This window comes from Manacus vitellinus, unplaced genomic scaffold, assembly GCF_001715985.3.
Source record: "Manacus vitellinus isolate BGI_N305 unplaced genomic scaffold, ASM171598v3 scaffold_13_pilon, whole genome shotgun sequence".
In the NCBI taxonomy this organism is placed as follows: Eukaryota; Metazoa; Chordata; class Aves; order Passeriformes; family Pipridae; genus Manacus; species Manacus vitellinus.
In genome coordinates, this window is record NW_021938999.1 from 3,224,109 (window position 1) to 3,246,277 (window position 22,169).

Below are 22,169 nucleotides of genomic sequence, written 5' to 3' on the forward strand. Positions count from 1 at the left end.
ATTTACATGGCACGGTATGAGTAGCACATTCACATTTCTGGCACCTATGTTCTTCCAACAATCAAGCAATTCATTTGTTAAGCAATGCCCTCAGCAACTGGAGGAGAGTGATCAAAAGTGCTATTAATAGGTAAAATATAAGTTTTGAATTATCTGTCCAATTAATGTGTACAAAACCACTCTGTTTTCCATTCTTCATTACCATTGAAAAACTTACTTAATTCAGCAACTGATGAACAATACAAAGACAACTGGACAGTCTTCAGAGAGTTTATTTCAGAGGACATTGGATGGGTAATATTTAAATGTTTCTGATTATGCTACATTATAACTTGAAGGAATTTTCATTTTTCAAATCTTATCTGAGAGCCAGACATTTATTAAAAATAATGAAAAATATGTGTTTAAGGATATTATTGTAACAGATGGAATTATATGAGTTCTGGACAGAGGAATGCAAGTGGTATTTGCAAGAGTTGTGAGGGCAGACAATCATCCTATTTTGTAGTCAGTCAAGACTTTTGAAACATCAAGACTCTTACATATAAATTTGTATGAATTTTAATATATATTCAGATTCTTAGTTATAAAAATGACAAAGAGCTGAAATTTCACCTCTGGCTATCACTAGGAGTTTTTCTTATTTCTATCTCAAGTTCTTGGAAGTATTTACCTTCTGACAAAAATGTTCATCAAAGGAGCATGGCAAGTGAGTTAATTAAGGTAATTTCATCTAATATTTAGCTTGTTTAATTGTCTAGTGTGTTTATTCTCACAGTAAAAGTTGAAGTTTTTAATGTACCTTGTCCAGTCAAGTCATCTGAACCATCAGAAAAAATTAAATTGAAACTGGTTCAACTAAAATGAATTCATTATGCATCTAAACATAATGATTATTGCATTTAGTCTACCAGACAGATGATGTCATTTTCTGGAATTTCAGGCATAGAGATCCCAAGACTTTTGCAAAGAACATGGGATTATAATTTTAGTTTCAGCATGTACTGGGTAAAAATTACTACAGTCTAATATCAGTTTGAAAAGGAGTCTGAGAAGCTTGATCAGGTGCAATGACTATTAAAGGATCTGTCTGAAATACTACAAGACAAATAATTCTCATTTTCTTTAGGATCAGAAGTACAGGTTGTTGATAGAACCCAAATGGAAGCTGGATTTCTCCTAACTGTGAATGCACCTGCCCAAAGTTCCTCCTAGGTAAACCACTTATTATCTCTATCTCACAGCTTCCTTAAAGGAAAAACGTTAAGTTTAATGTTATTTTCGTTTGAATATCTATTTACATTTATGTATGCATAATTATTTATATGCAAGTATGATATAAAATGTCCTAGACTACAGGAAGGAAGGAAGGTGATATTATTAGTGGTGCAGCTTTGGTCTCTAAGCTTAGACTTAGCCTATGTAGCTCTGATACAGTCTGACTCTCTCAGTGAACTTAGGCAAGTTATTTGACCTGCTTGCATCTCAGCTTTTCGATTGATTGGAAAGAAGCTGTCATGCAGACAGGAGGAGTGGAGATGCTTAAGTTTAAATGTGACTATAAAGTTCAAGTAGAAATATAGCTGATGTCCATCGCTCAGGTCTAGAAGGTTTTTTGCCCAACAGGGACTTATATTTTAGAAAACTTCTAAAATAACTTTTACTTTTAAAGTTAAACAGTATTTTTTCAAATAATTAATACCAGAAACATAATAATTCTGTGCTTCCTCAGCATGTCAAAATCTTTCCTGTCATCTGCAGTTTCCAGAACTGCGATATCACCAATCTCTGGAATTATTTTTAATATTCTGGACATATTAACAAGTCATTTTCAACTAGGGCAAAATAATTAAAGGGAAGGATGCTGTGAGGTAATACATAAAAATAAAAATCAACAGTTTAAAAAAATAAAAAGTTTCTTATTCTCATAAACAGAAAATGTTAAATACTAGCCTTACTTTATTAATGTAGGTATGTTATTTAGTGGGCTGATACCGATGCTGTAATTTTACTTCAAAGAAACCAACCCCACTAATTAAGTCATATAATTCATGACTTCTGAATAGTTACATAGAGGAACACACTGTGGCAATCTAAACTAGAGAGTGTTTATCAGCACTATACAGACTTTAAACCCCAGTCTTTATATGGTTTGGGATAAATTTTAGTTTTTATTTTTTTTTACTTTTCTCTGGTGGTTTGGGTTGTACTGATGGGCTACAGAAGTGCTAACCGTAGCAGACTCTTGATACAAGAATAGGAGGAGCTGCAATGTATTTACTTCTTCAATATGCCAAACAGCAAACATTAATGCAAATGGAATACCTGGGAAACATCATTTTATTCTCATATGGCTTAGGGAGTAGGCTAGCACAAAGTGCACAGTTACTGTTACTACACTGTGTAACTAATTCCACTGCATGGAATTTTACAGCAATCTACTAGACACTTCTATTCAAACTATACAGCATTTTTTTGCTTTATGGAAAGCATGAATTACAATTAATTTTCAAGCACCTGTTTCTGGAGATAGCCTCTCTATTTACAAATGAGACAAAAAAACCCCACAGTTAAATCAAAGAATCCAAATGAAGAAAAGTACGCCACCACAGAAATATCCTATTCAATATGACATCAGCAGAATTCAGATTTTTTGAAAGAGTTTTCAATGGTTTACTTTCTATATTTTAAAAACACATCATTACTACCAATGGATCAGACTGCAAATGAGGTTTCTAAAGTTAATCTTTATGCAGACCACTTTCACATAGACAACCTCTATGATGTATCCTTACCTAGAGGACTTCACTGATATTACATGTCCCTGACATGCACTTGGAGAGAATTTAATGAGCACTTATAAATAAAACTCGTTATGTACACACAGGGATTGAAGTCATTATATGCTACCAAAAGCAGACTGTACTATAACTTTGCCTATATAATTAAATATGTTCAAAACTACTCAAATTAAAAACAAACAAAACACAAAAAAACTTGTCAGATTTAGATTTTTTAAAGAAATTGGTTTTTTAAGACAAAATCTTCCACCATCACCCCTTTTTGTAAGCCGATTAGTTTTGACAGTCTCTAGTACTAAGGCCATTTGAACCATAATGCTTGGAAGTACTTTTTATTTCCTGCAGCTGATGATGCAGAAATAGCCTGCAAGCATACCTTAAAAAATTTAGTGCTTTGAGAAAAGAGAAGCAGCCTGGTTCTCGCAAAGAGTTCTTTACATCACTTTCTTTGTGCCTGGAGAATCTCCTCAGTTCTGCCCAAGGCCCATTACTAGTTTAATAGCTTAGTTGCATTTCTTGATGATGCTCCCTCTCAAATCCACTGCTTTTAGCTACAGTTACCTAAGTTAGAGTTGGCTTTTCCCAAGCCCAATGCTCAATAGCTACTGTACTTCCCTCCAGTCTGTCAGATGCTTTTCAATCCCAATGGCGCTCAAATTCTCCCCTACTGCACAGCTCAGAGTAAACAGAAGGAACACGTGTGGTCAAGTACAGTTGCCATTTGACTTTAAAGAAATTTAAAACAGGGGGGTTTTTTACTTTTAAGACTATGTCATTTAGTAAATCCCATTGTTTAATGAAAAAAAAATCCACCAAGGCATGCTTTTAATTATTGTATTGGTTAAATGGTAAGTTTGTCAAGAAAAGAAGCTGTTGCCCCCAAACTCCTTCATAATGACCTGTAAAAAATGTACTGGTCTAGACCTTCAGCAGATTTAGGTCAGTCCAGTAACTTCAGTGTTGCTATGCTAACAAGTTCATGACCCATACTTATATTTATTATTTCTTAAGGAGATGACTTGTCATTCTTTTTGTTGTCTTTAATATTCAATTACTTTAAAACTAGAAATTAGTCAATCATAAAAATCCCCAGTTCAGTATGAAAAAAAGATGTTGATGGGTTTTAGTTTTAATCCTACCTCATTATTTTTCAATGGTTTAATTTTTTTCCTATATCTTGATCTGAGCAAAAGGCACTGTGTATATGAAACTCTGAAATGGATGCTTCTAAATTCCAAACTGCACAGCCTTTCCTGCAAAGTAGTACCAACACACAGATAATATATTCTTTTTATTCCCACACTGCTCACAGACCAAGACCTCAGTTGCACTAAGGACTATACAAATCTGCAAGAAAAAATTATGGTCTCAATCCTAAACAATTCACAGTCAAACCATAAGGTAAAGGAGAGCAGTGTATTGGCAGAATACAGAACAGAACATGCTAAAACCAATAAGGCAACACTGATCAGCATGATAGTCTGCAGCCATAGCACACCTCCAAACTGTGGCTTTTTGAGGAAATATTACCAAAAAATATTTTTAATAAGGGAACTGAAAGAAAAGAGTGGGGTAATTTTGCATCTATTTCTTGAGCTTTCCGTTCAAGCATTAGCAACAGCAAGCCTCTCAAAGAATAACATAAAACAGAGCTGGAATATCCTGTGCTTCTCAGTTTCTAAACAGTGTTTCTGCAAAGTGAAGCACTTTAAATTTTGAGAAAAGTTGCCCTCACCTCAGCAACCTTCACTGAGTGTGACAGAGGTACAGACAAGCTCAGATGAAATGTAGGGATTGAGTTTATTTCTATGTCTCAAGAAAAGAGTAACTGTATCTGAACCGTTCCTGACACATTTGTCTAATCTGTTTCTCAGACAAAAAAACTGCTAATACGTGTAGTACGTTCTACCCCGAAGCACTTCAAAATCCTAAACACCAAGACATACATTTCGACACTACTTTGAGACAATTTCCCACTATAATAGCAGGTATCAGATCTTTTCATGGTAATAATTTTGAATTTTCAATGTTAGATAAACAAAATAAAGTCACACTGGTCATTTAAACATAGTTCCAGCCAGGTAACAAAACCATATAAAAAACTAGTTCAGAACAGACAGAAAACAGACTGTGTTTTATACGGAGATTTACAGCAGCAGGGGAAGAGCTCTCACTGCCAAGTATGTGCTGCTGCTTAGAATGAAGAGTTAATAATTAAACTGAAAATTTTGTGGAGAGACTTAGTGATCTGGAAGGTACAAAAACAAGCATGAGGAAGAAGTTTAAGTTAGAGAAAGTGCCACACAGCACATTTAGTCAGGGGAGGTTAAAAAACAGAAACAGAAACAAAAATCCTTCTTACTAAGGAAAGAGATGAATATGTTGAAAATGAAAGGAAGTCAGGGGTTTTCATATGGACTGAACACATTTAGGTTTATTCTACAATTTATAAAGAGCTGAGATAGAAAGCTTTTGACACTTTATGGGGAAGTATGGAGAATTTGCAAATAGGAAGCCTAGTGCTTACACTCAGAAAAGAGGGGGAAAGAAGAATCCAGGGAATTATCGATCATTCAGTTTAACTTGAATTCCCAGAAAAATACAGAAAGAAATAAGCAAACACATTTCAAAAACTTTGAGAAAACAAACAAGACAAATAACAGTCAAAAGGGATCTGTCAACAATGAGCTGTCACTTTTCCTTCACTGAGACAGTAACAGGAAGCATGGATGAGAGGCAAGCAGCCAGGTGTCATTTATCTTAACATTAGAAAGATTTTTGACATCACCTCAAATTACACTCTCAGTCATAAGCAGTCTATTGAAACACATCTAGCCCCTAAAGGCTAGGTGCAAATTGTATTAGAAAGCTGTGTAAAGATAAAATTTGTAGTTGATTTACTGACAGAAGGGAAGGGATGACTCAGGGTGTGGCCCGGAAAGGTCTATTCTTGGTCTGCTATTATTTAATATCTGTAATAACCACTCATTCAGTTTGGATGACAAAATAGAGTGTATGGTGATCAAATTTGGGCAGTAACACTGGAAACGATTCAAGCTATGCTGAAGGTCAGGGCACTTATTCCAAATGATACCACGGAGTCTGAAAAAATGAAGCATCCAGTATAACCGGGACAACTAACAGTACATTATGGGTCAGGAAGGACAGAGAGATAGCAGCTCTTCAGCAGAAAAAGAGATCTCAGGGCTTTAGTAGGTTATGATATACTGAACCGATGTCATACTGTTGCAAAAGGGGTAAATGCCATCCAGAGAAACATGGATAGATACAATAATCTTTCCCCTCTGCTCTGCGCTCATGAATATATGAAATGATGTTTCTGCTGTACTCTACACTAGCGAGACTTCAGCCAGAACACTTTCTGAAGGTTAGATCGTTGTGTTTCCCTTTGAAGGAGAATCAAATGGGAAGTCCAAAGGAAATCAGCAAAGATCAGAAGTGTGTCTAGAAAAAAAGGTCTATGTGACTAAATTGAACAATTTTCTGCTTTTATTTACAAGGAAAATGCTTCTCGAAGAAGTGCTAGGGAAAGAAGGTCTAAGTAAAAGAAATTATCACTGCCACAATAGTAAACTGTTTTCCACATAAACTTAAAGGAGCTTAAATCAGTTTGCGAAATATTAAGCACCCGGCATGTGGAAAACAAAGTCCAATTTGGAGACCTATATGTGAATGAAAAACTTTCCAAGGATTGATAGAAAAGCTTGCACAACCCAAAGCAAAAAAAGATCCTAAATAAGTAACCAGGTTTATAAACTGATAAATCTGACATGGCTTTCTTCTACAGCTCTTACTAAAAATATAGACAGTCTTGTATTTACTCACAAAACTTCAAGTGTAGAAGTCCAGTTGCTTGTATCCCTCCCAGTATTTGCTAAAGGCATACAGGACATTGCCTTTGAGGGGACCAAAGGCAGACCAAACCCATCAAACAAATGAAAGTCAGAAAATTTAAGAAGTGATGGCTGAAGATGTCCCTGCCTCTGAATTACTTACGCAAATTCAGTCTGTACAGCTCACCTGCTCCAAACAGCCCATAGTGCTGGAGACTGTCCAGCCTCCCAAGGCAGCCCAGTGCTCAGTTAGAATCTTTCAGCATGTCTCCATTAGGTCTCTCTCACTGTAATTCAAATCCACTACTTCTCCTAACAACCAAATTAACTATGCCTTACAGTTTGTTCTTTTCCTGAATAATCTTTTCTGTATTGAAAGAGATTAACATAACCCCTCTCAGTGTAGTCTTCTTCAGACTAAACAATCCTAGTTTGCCTAAATATTTCCTACAGGTCTACATTTAGATGGCTGATCTTTATGATTGCTTGCAACTGGACTCTCTCCAGCTACTCTACCTTTTTGAGTGAAGTCACAGTTCTGCCAACGAACTCATAGCACTGGGGAAGAGAACAGATGAATTACATCACAAAGTCTGGGATGCAGGTCAGTTAACCATTCCAAAGCTGTTGCCTAGCTTTATGCCTAAGCTTTCCATAAAGTAGGGGTTTGTTTGAGTTCCTGTAGTTACCAAAAACAGTACTGCAATCCTCCCTATTTGATCCAGTCATTTCCAGCCTATCCTATTGATATATTCAACACTAAATCTATTTCGTGCAAACCGAAGTTACAATGAGATTAGCTATTCTAATCATTCCCTGCCTTAAGATGTATTAACACAGTATCACCACTAAAATCAGTGATATCATTTTGAAAAATGCAGAAAATAATTCACTTCCTATCTTTAAATAATTTAAAAAAAATTGTTTGGGGATTTATCAGGATGAAAAATCCTGGATAAATATTAGATGACTATCCCAAAGAAATTAAAATAATACTATTGGAAGATGAAGAGAAATTACAGCAAAGCAAATAGAAAACATAATCATATAGTAATGTTCTTCTAACTGCCAGTTATTCTCTTTCATCGTATCATAACCACAGAATTCCTCTCATTTTCCATTTAATGATTTTTAATAATAGACTTTCATTATGTAACAAAACTGAATAATAATTGTAGTAATTTAATCTACCATTTTTGCTTTTAAGCATGAATGTTTTGCTTCAAGATTTAAAGGGCAGCTCAATTTTCGAATTACAATACGAATTGTAGAAATTGTAGAAATTTCTATGGGGAGAAAGGAGAAAGATGGAAGAAACTGGGGAAGAAACATGCTCATACTCCACATTTTACACTGGTACCTTACAAAGCAATTCACTGCAGATTGCTGCCAGCTATGCATAATCCAAACTACCTGCTATGCCCAGTAGCTGTCTGTCTATGCTAAAACTCGTAACATTAGCTTGTACCAGGGGAGCAGCTAACCCTGCTCTGAAGTCCCACATATGAATGCAGAACTCTCCAGGAATGCATATAAAAGCTCCTGAGTTTTTATTGTTCTATCACTGCACACTTGTTTTTACTGCAGAAGAGAAAAGAATATTTTAAAACACAAGTGATTTATTTTATTTGTCGTGCATGACAAGGCCTCTTTTCCAGTTTATTGAAAAAAACAAGCATACTCTATGGTCCCGTTGGCTATGGCTGTTCAAAGGACAATTCATTCTAATCATACCGTTTCTTACCAAGGATGATCATAAAAAGCTATAAAATATCTACCATCCACTCAAGAATTCTGGGACAAAATCACAGCCAAGCATGTAACTGCAACGCTATGTTTCATTTGAGAAACCTGACTTTCACTCACCCTGACAAGGTGGGAAAAAATCCTTATTCATTCTAACTCTCAAGCAGAGACTGTTTCATTGGCGATTTGGTATCATTCTAATGAAGAAAAAATGGTTATCAAATTTCAGGATATTTTCCTAGTAGTTATCTTTTATCCATTTTCCTTTTTTTTTTTTTTCTCCAGAGAATCAGTGAAGTTGGTTGTCTGGGGAGAAAAAAGCCTATTAGGACCAACAAAGTAAAAAACTTCAGAAGGAAGACATATTGTCATTCTTTGGTTCTTCTAAGCTCATTTGCTTCTGAATCCAAGTTCTGTTTTCAGTCATGTCTGAAATAGCATCTGTTCTACTATGGGCACTTCTGAAAATCTTTTGATGCTTTCTCAGCCTATTTCCTCTCCATTACAAAGCTTTTTATATGAATACAATCTGCAACCTTTCAAAATCATAAAATCCTAATTTTACTCCACATTTCTTGCACTTTTTTGTCTTGTCTACATTTTGCAACTACTGTAGCCTACTGTTGACTTATCCCTTCTGTCTAGCATTGGTTCTTGGTGACTACATTTTTCATATTGACCTAAGATACTGACAGTAAAATGGAACAAATTCTGAACTGTACTTATTGACCAGTGCTAAGAGCAGGACTAGCTTTGCAAAACCTAAGTAGTCCAAAAACCATAACAGCTTCTTCTACTTTCAGTCCTCTATAGATTAAAGGAAGACAGCAGTATAATTTTGAGAAGAACTAAAAACATTTTTGCTTGTCTCATTGAGTTATATTTTTAGCCCAGCATCAAAAATTTGCAGTCAGATAACATGGATAGAGTGTAAGTTTGAACTCTACTGCCCTATTATATATGGGCAGAAGAACACCCTGCAGGCCATATGATTGTCATATTTTGTTTATAGATATAATCATATACAGCACTAAGTGCTCCTGTTATGTATTTCACTGTACTATGTTCTTTTGTTAAAAAAGGCTTAGGTTCAGCTATTTGAAAACATCTATCAATTATATAATAGTTACCACAGGAAAAAAAGAGGCTCTCTGGTTTCTTTAATGAAATATAGTGGCCTACAGCAAAGCTTGAAATTTATTTGGTGCAGTTACAGAAAATGTCAGAAGCTTTTTGAGTCATTTTCTTTACCATTAGAAAGGAAACTAATGCATTTTGAATCTGTAACTTCCAAAAAGAATTGACTAATTTCAGTGTTGATGGTTTCCTTCGGGATTAGATACAAGACAAGAGTCCTAGAAAAGAAGAGAAATCAAAAACTGATTCAAATATCTTTGTGATCTGGTTGCCTGAGGGGAAGCTCTCTGTCAACATGGGGTTCCCAATTTTTACTAGTTCACCTAACACTCTGCTTAAGGCTGATGATGATTATGGCTGTCTCTCTGATACTTCATCACAGAAGTGTAATTTTAATTTATGGTTCACTTAGTCATAAATCAAGATCCTTATAGAAAAATGGATGCCCCTGAGCCATTTATACCCTCAATGCATACACTCCATAAATCTGAAAGTTTATGCACCTTATTATGTCTAAGAGAATGTCAAAAATCTGTTATTGTAAAATTTCTTTTGTCTTTCAACAGAACTCTTGTGTTCTGGTGGAAAAAAAACCCTACAAACCAAACCAAAACAGACAAGAAAACAAACACAAGTGAATTCTGCCTTTAAAATGTCACTGTTTTCACTTGAACAAAGAATCACAGACTGGCCCAGGTTGTAAAGAACCTTGGAGACCATTTAGTTCCAACCTGCCCTGTCATGGGCAGGGATATCTTTCACTAGACCAGATTGCTCATGCCCTTATCTAATCTGGTCTTGAAAATTTCCAGGGAAACATACAGTTTATTTGATATGCTTTGGATTTTTCCTTAAGGAGTAATATCACATTAATGGATATCCACTCAAGCATTTTAACTGCATCAGCTAAATGCATGATTTTGAAAGCCTCAATAATTGTGTCTGCCTGAAGACCCATGAATCAGAATTGCTACTTGGAGGAATATGGACTTGGATCTACATATTTTTCATATTGGGATATTTAAACACAGACTTTGGTAGACCAAAGCAATGTACAAGTTTGAAAAGCAATCTGAAAATGTGTCGAACTGAATTTAAAAAGGTGTGGATTTTTTTTTTAAAGTCAAAATATAAGATTTTAAAATCCTTTAGCATTTCAACTTTTCTTTTTCCAACTGGTATTCAGTTTTAAAAATAGAAATATCTTCAGAGTAGAAAAAAAGTCACTCAGAAATGAACCAGAACAAACTGAATGCGTTTCTAAGGAAAGGAACTGAGAAACTTGTTATTAAAACTTTAGGATTGGGACTATTTCCATCTACTACCACTGACAAAAGCCATCAGTCAACATCTCAATCTAGCCCTTATTACAACACATGCAATACAGAACATAGTTTCTAAGAGAGAATTCATTATTAATCATAAAAAGAACTTGATTTCAAACCATTAGTGCCAGGAAAAGTAAGCTTGTTTTTAACAACTTTCCTTGTACAGAGATTACATGGTTGAGAGCTCAAATTTGCTAAGCCCACATATTTGTAAAGAACTTTTACGTGTGACCTGGTATGCAAAATACTGTTGCAATATGAATAAAACATAACTTTTGCAGAAACATCTACCTTTGCCTGGATTTTTATTCATTTTGAAAACCAGAATTTTTTTTTGAAAAAAGGATTTTAACTATCAGAGTTTCTTGAAAAATAAGTTCTCTTTTTCTATTGGAAAATAAAAGAAAATTAAGAAAGCAAACAACAGAAAACCCTGACAGTTAATGTGTAGTCCATGATCAGAAGTTCTAAGGTAATTATGTTTTCCCTCAAAATGATACTAAAAGTTTTTGAGGTCTGGTTATTTCCAGTACATTAAGATCACATTAAGCCAGGAAACCTTAGAGAGCAAAAGGACTTTACACCTCTTTACTAAAAGAGGTGTAAATGTACGTGGTCAGAATCAGCAGGCTCTTTGAAATTATGGTTTGATGTTTCCAAATACCTGTTTTCAGAGTTTCTTTGTGTCTGTCAAAGATTGAGATACCATATTCAAACTCAAGAATCACATAAAAAATTAAATTTTTAAGTTAATTATTCCTTCTTAATTTATTTTCTCTACTGTATATCTAAGCATTGTCATGTATGTTTGTTTTTTAAGAATTGCAAGAGTACTACTGATCAGTATCATGAAGTTCCTATATCTGGAAGTTATAGTTGCTTCAGATGAAATCTAAAAGGCCAGTTGGCCTAAAGGAGAGCATTAATGTTACTGAAGTCTATAGGGAAAAAACAGCATCAAAGATACAATGGTCTCTGCACCTGGTGAAGCCTGCTGAAAAAGACCCCCTTAGGGAGCATGATATAAAGTCTTTATCTAGCCAGAGTCAGCACTCTCTGCCCAAAGGGAAAACCAGCACTGTACCAGGAAAGGAACAAGTCTGGAGCTTGACGACAAGGACCCTGCAGTGTCAGCGAAAACTTTGAGGAACCAGAGACACTAGCAGAGGAACCCTGAATCCTTAGCATTGGGGTCAGAAACAGGACCAGAGCTGGCTACCAGGTGAGTAGTTCACACAACAGAACTGCTGCCAAAACCAGATATAAAATATCAAAGAGTATCCTAAAGAAAAGGGAAAGGAAGGGGAATTAGGAGATTAGAAATACAAAAAGGAACCTTTTATATTCAGTTATTTAGATGCAAGACTCTTTCTAATGTTAGCTACATACTTCCATGATTTATTCTTCTGTCACAGAAAATAAACAGATGAATAAAAATGATAAATTTTCTGAAGCACAATATCAGCTGTATAGATGATCATTGTCATGGCTGGGTTTTGGGAACGAAGATTAAGGAAAGGTCTCTACCCACGTTTGACACAAGCGCGTTGGTGGCTAATAAGGCCAATACGAGACAAGCATGTCCAATTGCAAAAGGCACAGCAGAAAGACTCCTTAGGTAGTAAATTCTGCAGGACATGATTCTTTCTACGTTGCCTTTTCTCCTCGAGAGTGATCCTGCGTGCGTTCTCAAAGGAAGTAGCAGCGTTATAGATGGTGTGTCTCCAGGTCTCCTGACTGGAGGCCAGAGTAGACCAGTTATGATCAACATGGCCAAGGCTGAGATGTTATTGCAGGGAGTCTTTGTATCTTTTCTTCAGGGGTCCTCTCTTGCGGCAGCTGGTGGCAAGTTCACCATAAAGCGGTGAACTTAGGGAGGCGGTGGTCCTTCATCCTTGAGATGTGCCCTGCCCAGCGCAGCTGTGTTCTCAGCAACATGGCCTCAATGCTTGTGACTGTTGCTTGTTCTAGAACAGATGTATTGGTTACATAATTTTACCAGTGGATTGTACGAAGGCAGCGTTGATGGAAACGTTCTAGGAGTCGCAGGTGGTGGCGGTAGATGACCCATGATTCAGATCCGTATAAGAGAGTAGACAGCACTATGGCTCTGTAAATACTGATCTTTGTACTTTTCTTCAAGTGTTTATTTCATCAAACTCTTTTATGAAACTTTCCGAAGGCACTATATGCCTTTGCTAACCTGTTGTCTATCTCTCCATCAATCTTACTATACGAGGAGATGAGGCTACCAAGGTAATTGAACTGCTGGACTGATTTGAGCTCTGATTGGCCAGTGGTGATATGGGGATGACGGAAGACTTCCTGAGGTGCAGGTTGATAGAGAACTTCTGTCTTCTTTAGGCCGACTTCCAGCCCAAAGAGCTCAGCAGTGTCTGCAAAGCAGGATGTTAAACACTGCAGAGCTGCTTCTGTGTGGGCAACAAGGGCGGCGTCATCAGCATAAAGCAGCTCCCAGAGAAGATGGTTTAAGGTCTTAGTGTGGGCCTTCAGTCGCCTCAGATACCGTACTTATCTGTAAGAAGTTTTTGACCATTAGCGTTAAGTAGAGGACTTTGAGCTTGGTATGTAGGCCCGTATGCTGTTTTCAGGGCTTCATAGAAACCTCTGTGATCACCTGTGTCAGCGCACAATTGTGTTTTTTCAGCTAGACTGATCCACCACTTGTTCTGTATGTCGCGGAGTTTCTGTTGGAGTTTGCTGCATGTAATGCAAAAGGCTGTTTTTCTTACATAAACACATCATAGCTACAACATGCTACCACACAATTTGAGGAAGAAATATCTGTAAAAACCAGAGTAGAAGTATCTATAAAGGATATCTAACTGACAATTATTCACTAAAACTAATAATTTCATGTGTCTTCATTAAGAGGAAACTGCAGGAGAAAGAAGGATACAGTGGGAAAAGCATTATATTTTAAAAACATCTCCTTCATAGAACAGCAAGGTAAAAATTGCTCTACCATCTTAATACTGTTTTGCTTTCAATAAATATAGATGTTTTCACAGAAACTAATGAAAACATCCACTGTATTCCCTCTGATTCACTAGCAATCAAAAGCACTACCTAATTTGCAATATGATGATTTGGAGTATTGACAATCATCCACAAAGATTATTTGGGTTTAATATATTTTGTCTAGTGAGAGTAGGAAACAGCTCTGCCACAGCAGATCATCATCTGTCAGAACCACCATCAACACATGCTAAGTTTAATGAATGTAGAAACAGATGGAAATGGACTGTACCACAACTTTTACAATTCCTTCTTCATTGTTACTGCACTGGCACCTGCACACACCGATGAAAACCAGCATTGAGCATCCCAAGCCCTAACAAATAATGCCCTGTCAGTCCCCAGGAGACTGAGCCCTGTATGCCTGCTTGCCCTGGTCCCTGTGAGCAGGGGGTGTGCAGCAGAGCGGGGGGCAGTGGGACAAGAGCAGGGCCCTGGCACAAGGCTGGGAGCAGAAGCAGCTGCTATGGAGCAGTTTGCCAGTCCATTCACATCTCCACAACTCCACACACTGGACAGGGCTTGCCTGTGAGTTTGAACAACCAGCTGCATCCAGCATGTGAGATCATGGAGGTGTAAAAAGAGGGAAACAACATCTTAACACACCCATTTCCAATGAAAGTTGATGAGATGCATTCTTAGATAAATTCTTTCCTGTTAGATTTGTGGTCAATGTGGTTAGCATGGTGTGGTTTCAATAGTATGAGTAGCCATCAATCTAATCATATTTCAGAGAACTCCCTCAAGTACACATATACGAGGCAGAAATAATGGGGCTGAAAAGCTACCAGCTTAATGAAAATTTAGCAGTCTAAGGGGAGATAGAAAAAGGCAGATTGGAATGAAACTAAAATTGAAGCAAATTCTTAGGTAGCTTTTAGCAAGTACTACATAACTGCTATGTTAGTACTAACATTCATGTAAAATCTGTGTATCAGTTTTTGAGTTCATTTAATAAGCACGAACTTTACAGAAAAATGTAGCAATTATGAAGATCTGGAATGTATTTCGCAGTAGTCATGATAAGGATCTAACTGTAGGGTTTTCCAGAAATTAATGTTCAATATTAACCTTAAACTTGTGTAACCTTTTTTTTTTTTTCACACCTTTCAACAGACAGATATCAGGTTAGTGAAGGGAAATAACACTGCCACATAGTCTGCTACATACAGTTTCTGTTGGTAGGGTTTTTTCTATTTGGGCAAAATAATTAAATAAATGAGTTCCTGCCAAGTAGTTATAGATACTAAATGGTAGTTATGGTAAAGTGTTTTAACAGCTGTGGCTGAAAATGGGGAGTTATCATATGTGTTATTGTGGGCAGCACTCAGATAATTACTGCAAAATAGTTTCAACAGGAGAATAATTTGTAAGTATTTGCTACACTGTCTTTGTTACTCTTCATCAGGAACCTCTCACATAGAAAACCAGAGATGTCTGAAACCTGCTTTTTGTGGTATGATTGAAGTTACTGCATAAAATCCCTTTCTTGGATCTAGTCATCAATTCACACTCTTGCCCTTCTCATCAGCCACTAGCAAAACAACACTTGGTATCGTACATTTGCAGAGCTACCCAAATGGCTAACATAACTCAAGTAAGACCTGTGAATATTGTATAGCTAATAAGGAAACAGATTAATTTCATTTTGCTTTTCTCATTACTCTCTTCATGAGAAGAACATCTTCTGACAGAGAGAACTGCCTTGGACTCAAAAACTTCTTAAGTTAAAGCTTGATGCTTGTCTGTCATAAAAATATTGCATATTATATTCTCTGAATTCTATTGGGATGGTGATTTTCAACCCAAATATACTTCCATGCACAGGTGGGACTTAACATTCCCCAAACTTGCAGAACACATTAAGACAGCAATTTTAAACATCATCTAAGATTGTGTGTGTTATGTCTTTTATTTCTTTTTCTATGAAGTAATAAGGGACAATAAAAATCCTAGTTATTTATATAGAAAAGCACCAAATTCTCCCTTTATATTTAAGAAATATTTTTATTGCAGTAGTTCATCATCCCAGTGTTTTAACTAGATCAGAATTGGTTAGAATTCAAACTTCTCTTTTACTAAATACTTTTCCATCCTCTTATATTATTTGAAATACCTGGGCAATATACATGTCCCCATCATTTTGCTTGATACCTTTTTTTTGAAGGATGAGTTGCTATTTCCCTGCCTAACTTATTAATCAGTCTGAGGAATAACAGATATATAATGATTCTAAAATATCATTGGAAGGAACAGGTAACTACACATCCATCCATCCAACTTTAATATATAAAGAATTTGTTTTGGGTTATTGTGCTATCTTTCACTGTCTTCTCAAGAACAAAGCAGAAGAACTTTCTTCTGCCAACTAACAGAGAATAAATGAAGAATATTTTTAAGTGTTTTAAAATAATGTAATACTCAAATGAGTATTCTTCACTGTCAGTATTAAAATCAAACCAGTAGAATCATAGAATCCTTTAGATTAGGAAAGACCTTTAAGATCAAGTCCAACCATTAACCCAGCACTGCAAAGTCCACCTATAAACCATGTCCCTAGGTTCCACATGTATACGTCTCTTAAATACCTCTAGGTATGGTAAGTCAACCACTTCCCTGGGAAGCCTGTTGCAATGCTTGACTACTCTTTCAGGGAATAAATTTCTCCTAATATCCAACGTAAACCTCCCCTGGCCCAACCTGAGGCCTTTTCCATTCATCCTGTCACTTGTTTCTTTCAGACAGTTGTAGAGAGCAATAAGGTCCCCTCTGAGCCCCACTTTCTCTAGACTAATTAACCCAGTTCCCTCAACTCCTCTTCTTCATACTTGAGCTTGGGACTCTTCACCAGTTCTTTTGCCCTTCTCTGGACATGCTCCAGCACCTCAATGTGTTTCTTGGAGTATTTAAAAGTAGAGAGTTGTAGAGATTGATAACTACCTGAAAAGCAGGTAGGTTGGGGTCAGCCTTTTCTCACTGGTAAGAAATGACAGGACAAGAGGAAATGACATGGCACATGCAGACATGGTTTAGTAGTAGACCTGGCAGTGTTAGATTAATGGTGACACTCAATGATCTGAGAGGTTTATTCCAACTTTAGTGATTCTATGATCTGCAGCCTTACCAGTGCCATGTACTGGAGGACAATCACTGCCTTGGTCCTACTGACCACACTATTTCTGTTACAACCAGGATGCCATCGGCCTTCTTAGCCACCTGGGCACAATGCTGGCTCATGTTCAGCTGGGTGTTGATCAGCACAGCCAGATCCTTTTCCTCTGGGCCACTTTCCAACCACTCTGCCCCAAACTTGTAGCTCTGTAGGTTGTTGAGACCTAAGAGCAGAATCAGCACTTCACCTTGTTTATCAATCACAATTGGCCTTGGCCCATCAATCCAGCCTTTCCAGAACCCTCCGTAGAGCCTTCCTACCGTCCAGTAGATCAACACTCCTGCTCAACTTGGGCCTCATCTGCAAACTGACTGAGGGTGCCCTCAAGCCCCTCATCCAGCTCATTGATAAAGACATTAAACAGAACTGGCCCCAGTACTGAGTACTGGGGTGACCAGCCCCAGGATGTAACTCCATTCACCAGCACTCCCTGGGCCTGGCCATCCATCCAGTTTTTTACCCAGTGAACAGTGCACCCATCCAAGCCTTGAGCAGCCAGTTTCTCCAGAAGAATACTGTAGGAAATTATGTACTTACATTTAGATGAAGTTGGTTACTCCACTGACCAATTACTTTGTATTCTGTACTCTTGTTGGTGATTTGATACTGAAAAATATCATAGCGCCCAGGAGCATCTCCATTTTCATTGAAGACAACAGGTGTTCCAGCACTCCCTGAAAAAAATTAAAAAGCAATTAGGACAAATACCTTTAGAGCAATTAAAAGAAAATATGTTACAGGAAAAATAATAATTAGAGATTGACCAGGTTCTTCATAGTGCAAATCTAGTATGATAATAAATTAAAAAAAATCACAAAGAGAAAATGTTTATTATTATCATCATCAAAAATCTACCCTATCTATGATTCCATGAAAATAATTTCAAAGTATGATCTTTTGCAATATTTTTTTCTGGTTGAAAGATTGGATTTTTGTGTGTGTGTGTATTACAGAACATTAGGAAATTCTGAGATAAAACAGAAGTGCAGAAATTCCTTTTGACATGCAGAAAGGCATATTTTCACTTTAGGATGTGTATACATGTAGTAGGCACAAAATAGCAATCTTGTAACAAACTACACTAAAAATTTCTCTGTTAAGTACGAAAATAAAATTAATATCAGTTTAGAAGCCAACACTCATAAAAGACCTTGAGATGCGAGTGTTTAAACTGGGTCACAGAAATATGGTAAGTTTCTAGCACTGACCACCTGTGCAAAAGTGTTTTATCAAAATGAATTAAGGACAGCAACTATGCTTGTTTCTCTCTCCTCTATACATGACACTGCCTGACAGAAAGGGACATTACTGAAGCTGTCAAAAGTTATAAAAAAGCACTCTGTTCTTAGTTCGATCAATGAAACATTCAAAGACTGAAAACAACATATCTACCTTGGCAACCAGGCCAGCTAAATTAGAACATATTTTGATGAATTCCCTCAAGGTGACATCAAGGATCTGCACTCCTATAGAGATTTTCAAAAACTACACAATGTCATTTTCACCCATTCCTCAAATTCATAAATATAGGTGAATCATATTTATAGTTTAGGTCCAATAAAGAAAAACTCAAGTATGTTAAAGTTCTATTTCAGTGACTGGAGACTAAATCTTTACCGAGGGAAAAACCCAAACCACCAAAAAATGCACTCCACAATGTTTTCATATTTCCCCACGGAAACAACCATGAAAGGATTATCCAGTTAATAGTAAATTGCTACAGTATAACACATGCTAATGTAGCATCTAGAGGTACTGAGTCTACTGTGAGTGATTTCCAGAGAATGCAGAAAAGGAAAAGCTCAGAATTCTAGGTATATATCAAGTAGAAACTAGCTAGTAGAAGTGGGAACAGCATTCTACACACACCAGAATTTCAGCATAAGTACTTCTTGTATGTCTGTCTGTCCCTCTCTCTCTGTTCTCTTGTTTTGTATAGCAGCTTTCATATAAAACCGATATCCAGTGAAATAAACAGTGTTTTGAGAGTGACAAGTGGTGTATTAAATGTGGTGCCAATTTCACAGTTCTGCCAGCACAAGTCTGGCTGCAAAAATTCGACGTGAGCACTCATGGAAGAAGAGTATCAAAAAATTATGTGTGATAAAGACTTAAGACCCTATGAAGAGAGAAGAGACTCAACAGAAGATTTTGGAAAGTTCTTCATGCTTTGCTCCCAATTCTTTTGACAGAATGAAGGGCAAGAAAAATGCCGGTCTACAGTCTTCCAAGCAATGAAATTATGGTAGTTATGGAGGCAACCTTCAAAATATTACTCTTGAGTAATGATGGAATTAATTTTTCCACTCAGTAGCCTTTAAAGAGCTCATGGAAAGAACTGGTAATTTTACAAATGGATAGGAAATGTCCTTTGTATCAGTTAAGACCAATGGGAACTTAAAACATTATTATGCTCAGCAATAACAGTGTGATCTGTTTTCAGAAACGTCATCTTTTTTGGGGTTTAGTTTGGGTTGGGTTGTGGTTTTTTAATACAAAAACATAGTTAATAACTTATTTTGATATCTGTTTCTGAAGTCTCTCTTTGTTAAGTAAAGGACATATTTACTTACTGTAGATATAACCTGGTACTGAAACAAATTCACCCTCCTCCTTCCCAGTTTACAGCCAGCAGCATTAAACAGCTCTGCATCTCTGGTTGTTAAAATTAGCAAAACATTTCTGAAGCGATGTATCTGTGACCTCAGCTGTTTATGGGCCTTTCAAAATGCAGGTTAAACTAACGAGACATGTTATTTAGCAAAGAAAAAAAATGTTAAATGCATGAGGTTTTTTATTCGGAATCAAGGATGTAATGGACCCTTTTGAATTTTCAATGCCTTACACAGATATCAAGGGGTACCCTTTCCGATGAACTGTTTTATGACAGGTCCTTTGTGCATTGGACTTGAAAATTCACATTCTTCTGAAGAAATCTTTGAACATGTATCTTGATGTTCATTCTTAAATTGCTGCTCGGCAGCTACCTTATCCTGCACGTGCCTACTTCGTCAAGATATATTTCACATGATTCTAAAACATCTTCGCTCCTACTGCAAAATTAGTTCCCTGTGAGGTTACGGCATGTACTTGCCCAGATGCCTTCTGGTGAAGTTATTCTCTTTACATTTCAGGAAGTGGAAAAGAAGTGGATTGACTTCAAAATCACAAGTTCATGTGCAGTAGTGGCCAACTGCATATAAAATGATTAATCTATAAAGGTTCTTAAATTAAGAACAGTGGTGAGCCTTATTTTAAAAAATATTCTATTAAATTAAATAAACACCCTGGGATTTTTCTTCTATGAAAATCTCTAAAAAATTTATTTATTGTGGAGAACTGCTACTTCAGTGCTTTGACAAAAAAGCATAGAAAAGTGCAGAAAAGTGCTTCTGCTGATAAGTCTCACAACTGCCATTTACAGAATATTCCAACTCTAGTGGAGCTGATTTAAGTATGAAGTTTGATAAAAATCTTTTATTTCATCAGATTTGGATGGATATTAATTTCTTTTTTTATAACTGAAATTAAAATTACTTTAGCTGATTCTTCATCCTTTGAGCTGCCCCACATAGGCTACTTTTATCTGTTACGAATCTAATGAAATAAGCATGGATTCAAGGGTATTTTTAGGTGAATGGAAGTCAAGTAGTTTATTGTACACTATAATACAGTTAATATTGTGTATCAAAAACTTCAGAACACACCATCTGCTGGAATTTGGCTTTACTAAAAGACTCCTCAGATTTATATTATTTCATTATTTCATACAATTATTTTCAAATACTAGAATTAGGGGTTCAGATTTTTTTTAATGATAATTTCATTTTAATTAGTTGTTAAAAGGAAAAAGTACTATGGAGCTGTACATGAAATAATTGTTCTCAGGAAGTAGAAAGAGGGAAAATAACGAATTTAAACTTTCAGTACCAAGAGTTCCCAGAGAAGAAGAATATATTTGTAAAATTAAACAAGAAATTTATCACTGATAAATATTTCAATGAGACAAATTAAGTAGAAGGTTGAAATGGAATAAATGGGAAGAGTAAATACAAGCTGTTATAACATTTAGTGTTTGAAAAAAAAAACACGGAAAACTATAAACAACTAATCAGAACTAAGAAAAGTTAATTTGTCATTGTCAGGCTGTCAGACAGAAGAAGAATACACACTGTATCATGCTATGTAAGGTTTGTGATAAATGAAGCTGTTATCTTCTCAATCTCCACACAGCACACATTTTCAAACAATGAGCAACGTGGTTAGTAAAATAATAAACAATGATTGTCTTACACCTATTCAAACTCTGAAAAGACTGTTCTTCACGCTTACCCGACAGGTCTCAGTTCAAAATTAGGACCATAAAACAGGATTTCATCCAGTTGCTGTAAACACAGGCCCTTACTGACATTTTAAATATCATAAGATCCTGGAGACATCCACGCAGATATGCAGAATATGCATATGACAGAGAATCTGCGCCTTTTGAAGGCAGCAGCTGGAGGCCAGATGGATGCCCTGGAGTATCTTAAATGGCATTCCATGCCCACATTTAGGCAATTTATCTTACCACAGGGCAGATTCTAGCTGTTCATGTATGAATGAAACAGAATGAAAGAGAAACTAAGTGCTACAAGAAATGAATTATATACAGATTTGGGGCATATGTAATGTAAATTATGGTGGTACTCCCTACAAGGCTTATAAAGAAAGTAAAAAATTTGGTATTAAAGAAACCTGATATAAATTGATTCCAGGTCAGGCAGTACAACTTTATATTATTGAAGGTGCTGGACAAGAACTTTATCTGTGATTCTGTGGAGAAGGGTATAATTTATTTGATGTCTTGATCTTCAGCACAGTGAATAATTAAAATTGTGCATTTCTGTGAAAGGAACAGTTTGTTCCACCTTTGTATGGGAACATCAGTTAGGGCAGGTACCATGAGTAAGTGGTATTTAAAATAATAAATAACAAGTAGTGCTTTTTTCCTTACAGAATGTATTAGAACTTCTTGCCACAGCAAGCACAGAGACACAATGTCTCATAAAACTTACCATAAAATGAATAAAATTCAGATATGAGACTCACT

General features: G+C 36.3%; 1 protein-coding gene across 3 annotated transcripts in view; it reads right to left on the reverse strand.

Annotated features, from left to right (window-relative positions):
* GRM8 (glutamate metabotropic receptor 8) overlaps positions 1-22,169 on the reverse strand; it is a 330,760-nt gene that overhangs the window by 52,056 nt on the left and 256,535 nt on the right. For all 3 annotated transcript variants that reach the window (XM_008926587.3, XM_018067986.2, XM_018067984.2), the window contains exon 8: positions 17,615-17,751. In XM_008926587.3, the coding sequence (XP_008924835.1) occupies positions 17,615-17,751 (137 nt within the window). The remainder of the gene's footprint in view (positions 1-17,614; positions 17,752-22,169) is intronic.